The sequence below is a fragment of the Physella acuta genome, unplaced genomic scaffold (assembly GCF_028476545.2).
Source record: "Physella acuta isolate Inbredline_101_S28 unplaced genomic scaffold, ASM2847654v3 ptg001225l, whole genome shotgun sequence".
NCBI lineage: Eukaryota > Metazoa > Mollusca > Gastropoda > Physidae > Physella > Physella acuta.
The window spans coordinates 52,361-62,351 of NW_026732742.1; the positions used below are offsets into that span (position 1 = coordinate 52,361).

Below are 9,991 nucleotides of genomic sequence, written 5' to 3' on the forward strand. Positions count from 1 at the left end.
CTAATGAAGTTTAGATACAACTTAAAACAGTATTGGTAAATACTCATATTATTATTCAAAATTGCTCTATATGAATAAACATTTAATCATGCTTTTGTTAAACATTTAAGTACTACATTGATTCATTAAGCTTAAAAAATATTACTTAATCATTGATGGTTGACTTATGAAATAATAAATATGTGGTATTTACTATTTTTTAAAATACTTACAAATTAGCAAAATGGCAGGCAAAAGAGAGCAAACTAGAACCAAATATACAAACTGAATGGAGGACTCATCATCTATTTTAGCACCTATTTTTAAAAAAATTACAAAAACACAGTCTTAATATATAAATAAAAATAAATAAATATATATATACACACATATATATATATATATATATATATATATATATATATATATATATATATATATATATACATATATATATATATACTGTTACGTACCCCCTTCTCTAATCCTTTCGAACTAGTCAGGGGATCGTAAACAAGAAGAAGAAAAATAAATAAATGCCAACTTCAGTAATCTCTATTTATTCGCCACAAAATACAACATCTAACATTAACCCGCCACCACATGGAACACAATAGGAAAAATACACAAGTAACTACAACAACTAAAGTTCTTAGTACGACTACCCTACTTGTCCCTAACTGTCTATCTAGCCTAGGTCTAATGCATGTCGTGGCTTTCCACTAGCTCACAGAGACGACCCAGGTCTGTCTCCTCTAAGCCTAGCTATCCGAGACGTCCGTCCGTCTCCGTGTGTCCGTCCCGAGTGTCTGTCCAGAGTGTGTGTGTCCCCAGTCTCCGGTCTACCCTCCTAAAGTACTCGTCCCCCGTTCTACACCGTGGGAACGATTTTAATTAAGGCCTGACCCTAGGTCATATCCGTCCATGACGGTCCCCTTGGCCCCCTCCGACCTGGAAGGTTTTCCCAGCCGTAAAACACGGACCGTCACTAGCCTAGATCAAGCATCAACGGTCAGCCCGTGGTGTCACCAGGTAATTTATGGGCTGTTGGCCACGTTAATAGCCGAGTCCCCCAAGACACCAGGTATGCACCGCCCACAGCGTAATCTAATCCGTGGTGTGGCCGTCAAGACCCCCAGACTCTCACGGCCTATGCTGGCCAGTGCATTAACATGCCTAAGCATTTCATTTTAATTACCTGGCCCTCCTCGATGGGACCAAACCCAGGTAAAGATCGCTTGGGTTCGTAACACCCCCACCCTTCAAGAAATTAATTCGCCACTTGGTGAATTAATTGAACATTTCTTACTAGACAACCATCCCAATCTCACAATTCCTCAAAAGTCCCAGAATAAACCTAAATGGGACTAAATCCATTTAACATAATCATTACTAAAAAGATAAGAAACGTGGATGATTTAGTCACAATAACAAGTTTGACTAAATACCCCAAACACGATGTCATCAAACATAGACATCAAAGTAAATAAAACAGCAAATCTGCAACACATGTGTCACTGTCGCAAATAATGCTAAGATTGAAAACCAACAGTCTTCGTTTTACTGATAGTTACGTCATCAGTCAACAAAACTTGGCAATACAATTAAAAACTGTCACGAATTCAACAGCATGTAAAACATCAATAACAATTTTTTTTTTCAAACAAGACATGTAAAAGGTACATTCCTTAAGCCTAAAAACAGTTCATTTTGATTAGAACACTTGCATCCTGGGAAAACATGAAACAGTCTATCTTGGGAACAGTTCTAATAGGTTTGAAACACAAAGGTACACATTGTCATTATGTTTCCGTCTTGCGGGTCATCATGAGTCCGTAAATATAAATCTTTAGCCGAACTTTATACCGGCGCAGCACAATTTTAGTGACAGAGTTATTGTCCGTCCACAACAACAACAACTCGCACATAAGGCGTGGTTTCACAGGACTTTTTGCAGTGTAGCCATGTTTTGACACGATGTTAATCCTGAACATCGGGTCACACAAAGAGGGAACGATTACACGCCCCGTCTCCGTGAAAGCAATGGGGTGTGCGCTCGCTTGTACGCACCCTCGGTTGAGAGAAGTAGCGTGACCCGCTGAGGTCACCGTCTCCGGGTTGTTGGTGTTGACCGGGTCGGTCAGAGAACAATAAATCACCTCCGTGATAAGGGGAGGGAAGCCTGAGTTAGGCTCAACTCCTAAACAAAAGGTAACGACTTTGCGCGTCACCGCTGACAAAAGATTCACCGTCTCCACGATCTCTGGATGTAGAACACCATCCACGTGACCTCCAGGTGAGGTCATGGCCTCCAGGTTGCTGGACTTGGTCGGGGAGAAATCAAATACTGCTGGGATCATGGGAGGACAGCCCGTGTTAGGCTCACCTCCAAGACAATGGGTAACAATTTCGTCTGTTACCGAGGCTGGCAGAAGATTCGTTGACTCGTCTAACTGAAGGTGTAGGTCACCATTCACATGACCTCCAGTTAAGGTCATGACGCCTTCAAGACCACAAGTAGTAAGGTCTTGATCAGATACAGTTACTGGTTCAGGTTCAGACGAGGACAGCCTGTTCTCATGAGTATTCACTCTCTCGGTGGTTACCGTGATTTCAGCGGTGGTTGTAACCACTGGTTCTGATATTGACTGCCCCTTTTCATGACTGGTCAACATCAGAGTGGTTGCCGTTATATCATCGGTGGTTGTATCCACTGGGTCAGATATTGACAGCCCCTTTTCATGACTGGCCAATAACAGAGTGGTCGCCGTGATATCATCGGTGGTTGTATCCACTGGGTCAGATATTGACAGCCCCTTTTCATGACTGGTCAACATTAGAGTGGTCGCCGTGATTTTATCTAAACCAATAACTTGCTGACTGCCTTCAGTACTTGTCGGCACACAACTCTCAACTCGTAAGCTATCAGCACGTTTTGACGTTTGTGCTGGTTCTGCTAGGTTAGAGTCGACTTCAGGGACTGAGCCAAAGCTAGTGGCAGCCTTAGTCTGAGACTGACAAAACTCACTACCAACTCTATCAGACAACAAACTATCTTCATCTCTATACCGATCCTCGGAAACTACTACACTAGCCTGAGAGAAAACAGAGACAGATTCTGGAAAGTCAAACAACCCACTAATCTGCGCCTCCTCCCATAGCCTAAGTAAATCCCGTTCCCTCCTGATCTCTAATAGTTTAATTTCATGTCCGAACAGTTTCTCTAAACTTTTAATGTTAATTTCCTTCCAAGATTCTGACATGAATATATCCCTCCTGATCTCTAACAACTTATCCTCCTTTTCTCTCGCGATCTCTAACATCTTAACTTGAAACTCTCTCTCAATTTCTTCAACCCTAATTCGTCCTATCTCATAATATTCTATCGAGTCTAGACACTCCTCCTCTAATCTACCTGTATTCACTAACTCAACACAAATATGATCTCGTAGAACTCTATCTCTATCCGACACATCAACCTCTAGTCCTAGCTCCTCAACTAGACGCAACAACTCTACGCGACAAAACCTGTCTAAAACTTCTAGAGTTGGACACTCAATAAAACTCATTACGTCCATGATTCACACTTACGGAACTTATCAAGCTAAATGGTGGCGGTTAACTACTAAAAATATGGCTCACAACAAACAACTTTAACTTAAACATTAAAAGTAGGGCTATCACCTTTGACACTTTAAACAGGTAGACACCAGCTATACTGGGCCAACCAAACTAAAATATCCAGCTACACTGGATCACAAACGATTTACTCACGTATACTGGGAATTGACCCTCCAGCTATACTGAGCAAACCAAACAAAAATTACGAATTTATTCACGTACCTGGGAATGACCCTCCAGCTGTACTGAATAAACCCGAACACTCCAGTTCCACTGGACCAAACAAAAATATTCGAGTATACTGGGCATTAATCCCTCCAGCTATACTGAATCAACAAAAAAAAATTCCAGCTCTACTGGACCAACATAAAAATCAAGAAAAATAAACTCAGTGTCAATACAAAGGTGATAAGCTCGCTACTTACTCAATGTTTGGAAAACTCTCCTGATTCCGTGAACAACTTTACTCTCACTACTCCTAAAACTTAAAACTAAAACACAAGCTCGTGAGCCCCCAACTGAAAATGGCATCAAAAGAAACTATTCAACTCGTTGTCTGTCCTATCCCGGACTCTAGCCGCCAATTGTTACGTACCCCCTTCTCTAATCCTTTCGAACTAGTCAGGGGATCGTAAACAAGAAGAAGAAAAATAAATAAATGCCAACTTCAGTAATCTCTATTTATTCGCCACAAAATACAACATCTAACATTAACCCGCCACCACATGGAACACAATAGGAAAAATACACAAGTAACTACAACAACTAAAGTTCTTAGTACGACTACCCTACTTGTCCCTAACTGTCTATCTAGCCTAGGTCTAATGCATGTCGTGGCTTTCCACTAGCTCACAGAGACGACCCAGGTCTGTCTCCTCTAAGCCTAGCTATCCGAGACGTCCGTCCGTCTCCGTGTGTCCGTCCCGAGTGTCTGTCCAGAGTGTGTGTGTCCCCAGTCTCCGGTCTACCCTCCTAAAGTACTCGTCCCCCGTTCTACACCGTGGGAACGATTTTAATTAAGGCCTGACCCTAGGTCATATCCGTCCATGACGGTCCCCTTGGCCCCCTCCGACCTGGAAGGTTTTCCCAGCCGTAAAACACGGACCGTCACTAGCCTAGATCAAGCATCAACGGTCAGCCCGTGGTGTCACCAGGTAATTTATGGGCTGTTGGCCACGTTAATAGCCGAGTCCCCCAAGACACCAGGTATGCACCGCCCACAGCGTAATCTAATCCGTGGTGTGGCCGTCAAGACCCCCAGACTCTCACGGCCTATGCTGGCCAGTGCATTAACATGCCTAAGCATTTCATTTTAATTACCTGGCCCTCCTCGATGGGACCAAACCCAGGTAAAGATCGCTTGGGTTCGTAACAATACATATATATATATATATATATATATATATATATATATATATATGCAGACAGACAGAAAGACCAATAAATACATATATATATACATAATATACATGTATGTAGGTGTAGTGCCAAGGTCACAGAAACAGCTGAACTCTACTTCACTTGCCCCATGAACCACAAGGTTCAAAAAGAGAACTTTATTACTATCTATATTTATAGGCTCTATATAAATATATGGATAAGAAATTAGACCCTACACATATATAGGCTATGTATATTATTATATTCTTCACTTCAATTTATTATAGTTAAGCGGTATTTCTGTACATTGGTGTGTTTCTTCTTATTCTGTGTATACTACATTAATTTGACATACAGAAACAGAAGAAAACACATAGAAAGAAAAATCAGCTGTATTCAAATTTTTCCACATGAAGCAGGAACACTCACTTTTCAAAACCTGTAGCATCCGGTTTTTGAAATCATCATTACACAATCCATATTGAAACTCATATGTTGTGTTAATAGCTGCTGTTGTTATCTCTTTAGTTGAGCATGGAGTACCCCGTGCAATTGTTTTGTTATCTTGAATTATCTTTGTGTTACATGGGCTGGGTGAGTTCAGGCAGCAGAATCTTAACAGTTCTTCATCAGCTGAGAGCTGTATATATGTTTCATTGTCAGAAACATTTCTTGAATTTATTTGCAGTAATACTGAATTTGGATCTGTAAGTAAAAAAATAAATACTTATAATTTAGAAAAAAAGGTTTTTTTTTTACAAATTAATTAATGTATTAATCTTAATTTAATAATTTATTTAGATTTCAATTATACTTAACAATTTCTGGCTGTATAAAATTGTAAGCAGCTTACCATACACAATAGGAAGTTGAGTAATTGTTTCATTTTGACAATCTGTTGCTGATGAACAAACTTTGGCTATTATAAAACCTTTACTGTATTCACTTTGCAATAAGATATTAACAGTGACAAATACTCTTTGTTCTTCTGCTGAATATACACAGGAACACCTGGGTGTTTTACAATCAGTTGTAGTGACAGTACAAATCTGAAACATTGAATGAAATGTGTTTAGTAAACAAAAAAAAACAATAATATTTAAACGTATTAAATAAGTATGTCTAAACAAATATTTAAAACTGTTGTAATTCAAATTCTCAAATAGATAGTAAACATGATTAGAACGTAAAAGAAACAACCAGTGTTTCTTTCAAATTTTTTTCTCCGTGGGGGTGGGGTGGAGGGGCAGACTTAATTTTCCAGACACTGGTAAAAGTAGATACTTTCTATATAAATTCCATTTTGTACAGGGGGGGGGGGGGGGGGGGGCGAGTGGTGGGGGCAGTGGACCCCTCCCCCAAACTGATACCTTGATGAACAACCAGACAAAAATGTAACCTGTGCAGTGATCATAACACTTACACATATAACAGAAAAATAAAACTTACCTAGTGTCCAAATGTAAAACAAAAACACAGTGTAATAGTCAGTAGCTATCTTTACCATGATCCACCCCCCCCCCCCCCAGAAATCCATCTCAAATGCATTATTTTTCCTATCACCCCTATCATCCACCCCACCATCACCCCTCCCCTTATTACACATACATACACAAATAATGCTACTCCTTTCATTATGGCAAGCCAATAAAAAACCTGTTAGTCCACTATGTAAAAACCACCAACACATATCAACAAGAATACAGATAATAACAGTATATTGATCTGTCATTGTTATAGCTAGTCTTACAGTAATACATCTATTATTTTAGTCAGCATGAACTGGGTTGGGATAAGTTACTTGAATACTGTAAAATTGGCTAGATGAATGTAATGGATATATTGTTTAGCAAAAGTCATTTGTATGTAAGATTTGTTGTGTTTGCAGACTAATTGTTACTAGCAAGTTTTAATAGCATTTCTTCATCAGTATTTTTTTTTTTTTTTTTTTGTTGTTGTTCCAATTAAACCTTTGAGCAAAATAATTACTAGGCTACTATTTTATTCCTTGATGTCAAAACCAGTATATAAATCATTTATGTGGCCAACACACAATAACAACTGCAGCAATCAACAACAATTTAAAGTTGGAAAACGGTGATTAAACATGAGAGCAAAGAATCAAATGTGCCTATAAACAGGTTACATTACTAGCATTTGTATCTTACAATGCATGACACTCAAATATAAATATATACCATTATCCTTTAATTATGTGATTTATGTCTTAATTTATTTGGGGAGAAGAGTAGCTCAGACATTTGTGATCAAGTACTATCATATTTTAGGCCTCTGAAAAAGAGCAAACAATAAAAGTGTTATTTGGTTGCAAAAAATTTTGATAAAGTATTATGTTATTACATGTTGTAAGTTTTCATGAGCCTTTGTCGTTATTTTCAGATCAATTTGGTCTTTCAATGTTTTGTCCTGGTCCACATCTAACCACACAGTGAGGTGCATCCTGTCTATTCTACTAATGAAGTCTTTATCACATGATGATGTCAATTTAGTGTTGTTTAGATGAATTCTTGCCTCCAGTTTTGTTACTAATAACAAAATCCCTATAAAAAATATATAAAAACAAATTTTCAGATAAACAAATGCATGGTGATTCCTGATAAGTGGTTAGCCACAGCTTTTAAGGAGAAAAGTCAAATTTACTCACAGAAAATCTGCATGAAATAGAGCAGAAAGAATGCTCTATCCATTTCAGCTCAGTAAGTCCTAATCCTAAAAAAAAAAATATTTCAGAATACACTACTTTTAGTCATGTGTGTGACTAAAATTAAAGATAAAGGTTTCTTTTGTGGTATTTTACAATACTTAACTTAACCACACATTTTAGGATGTAGATTATTTTTTAGACCATAATCCAATAATAATTTTATTGAAAGTAAATAGAATATAGAAAATATTGACCATTTGGATAATGATGTATATTTTGTTAGATTTAGACAAATAAATGTAATAAATCAGATGAAAAGTTGGTGTCATGTATAGGCCCCTATAGGTGTATATAAACTAGTATACCCATCCCGATTACCAGTAACCAAAAGTTGTAATGGTACTTCACTCTATTTCTGGTTTCTAAAAATGATAAAATACCAATTATTTTGAGTTCTGTTTTGAATAGCAAGAAGAAATTTCATATATAGGCATATCCTCTAATTTGCTGTTGTTAAGTCAAATTTGGAATTATTCCCAGTGACCGGAAGTAGTACTATTTCCGATTTCTCAATAAAGTATATCAGTTTTTTGGAGATCCATCCCGCTTTATTTATTGTATTTCGAACATGATTTTCCCCAACACAATCAGTAGGCCTTTTATATGTTAAAATAGTATGCGTCTTCTGATTTCAACTTCCTTTTATTTCTAGATTTCATTCCATAGCCCAGATCAAATGACAAGACTATATGATTTTGGAATGTTCTCTTCTAGATGTTTTGGTGATCCCAGGTATCTAGTATTATCTGCAAAGAGATTGGAACTCTGGACACTTCAGTTTAAAAACAATAAGCCGGGCATAAGCTCTTGAGGTCCCACCAGGCTGACCAAATACAGTGGCGTAGGCAGGGGGGGGGGTTAGGGGGGGTCAAACCCCCCCCCCCCATAGACCCCTCGGTATATATAAAAAGTATGAGGGGGGTGCAAATCGAAAGTTTGAGGGGGGTGCAAATCGAAAATTTGAGGGGGGGGGGTGCAAATCGAAAGTTTGTCCCCGGGTAAAAATTGGAACCCCCCCCCCCCCCTTGAGACGATCCTGGCTACGCCACTGACCATATATATCTCTATATATTATATATACATATTTATGCATGCCTATATAAATAAGCCTATATTTAGCCGATATAGGCTAAGGCCTATATCATATTATATGGATATAGGCCTACATACATAGGGTCATAGCCTCTCCCCCCCCCCCCCAAATCCCATCTATAAGCTGTTGTGTTACACATCAAATTGCGACCAACGATGTTTTTCTAAAAAGAATATTTTGCTTTTCAACACTGATGAGTAAATTGATAACTACTTGCCTTTATAAATCAAGCATCATTGCGTGAGGTGTTGTCTTCAGCTCGAACTAATTATTACAGGTCGGCAAAACGTGTTACACGTTACGTGTACCTAATCAAAGAAATGCTCTAAAAATACATCTTCTTAGAAAAGCTTGAATTTTTTCTAGATAGGAATTATTTATATTTATAGAATAATAGTTTCAGTTCATTTTCTAGATTGCAATGAATATAAAAAATTACTCTAAAGGCCTACGATACTGTTAAAATAATAGCAACGTTTGCTTATAGATCTAGTTAATTTGTATTTAGACTGAATTGTGGTTTGGATTTAGATGTCAAGTTCAACTAAACCAAATGTAGGCTATCGAGAAACCTATAGGCCAACAACTACTATTAATAGATGTAGGTTTGATCTAGATCTAAACAGAAGATAAAAAAAAGCAAAAAGGGAATTCCCGAACATTTAAGTGTATTTCACAAAAAAAAACGAATGAAAATATTTTTAAAATGTCAATAACTTACTGATTAACTATCTTAAAGTATATTTTTTTGCATAAGAAAATGAATGAAATTTTAAACCTTTTAGAGATAATTTGTAATTGAAGATTTTAGGCAACTTGTAAACATTCAAGGTTACCAATACAAATATTTTTCAAACAATTTTGTTTCCATAACAGTGTTATAAATTTCTAACTGCGCGAAATTATTTTTACTACAGGGGGGGGGGGGGGGGAGATCCTTCATGAACGACCTGACATTGACATTCAATGAATGATTAAAATGGAGGTGGGAGAGGTGTGAGGTGTATATATATATATATATATATATATATATATATATATATATATATATATATAAATATATATATAAATATATATATATATATATATATATATATATATATATATATATATATATATATATATATATATATATATATATCCTGATTAGCTAAAATGTTCACATTATTACCCGTCCAAAAGCAATGGACTAT

General features: G+C 37.2%; 1 protein-coding gene across 1 annotated transcript; it reads right to left on the bottom strand.

Annotated features, from left to right (window-relative positions):
- LOC131957248 (uncharacterized) lies at positions 1-9,117 on the bottom strand. The gene is made up of 7 exons (XM_059321985.1): positions 9,016-9,117; positions 7,646-7,710; positions 7,342-7,541; positions 5,834-6,029; positions 5,410-5,685; positions 213-296; positions 1-20 (listed from the first exon to the last, which is right to left on the bottom strand). The coding sequence occupies exons 2-7, from the start codon at positions 7,686-7,688 to the stop codon at positions 1-3; spliced, it is 819 nt and encodes a 272-aa protein (XP_059177968.1). The 5' UTR covers positions 7,689-7,710; positions 9,016-9,117.
- Between the last annotated feature and the right edge of the window lie 874 nt (positions 9,118-9,991).

What these genes read in the sequence shown, in the direction of transcription:
- LOC131957248 (XM_059321985.1), bottom strand. Translation starts at nt 7,688, where the DNA reads ATGGATAGAGCATTCTTTCTGCTCTATTTCATGCAGATTTTCT. An exon ending in TCAACTTCCTATTGTGTATG is followed by an intron (nt 5,686 to 5,833) that starts GTAAGCTGCTTA and finishes TTTTACTTACAG; the next exon opens with ATCCAAATTCAGTATTACTG. An exon ending in GCCTGCCATTTTGCTAATTT is followed by an intron (nt 21 to 212) that starts GTAAGTATTTTA and finishes TACTGTTTTAAG; the next exon opens with TTGTATCTAAACTTCATTAG.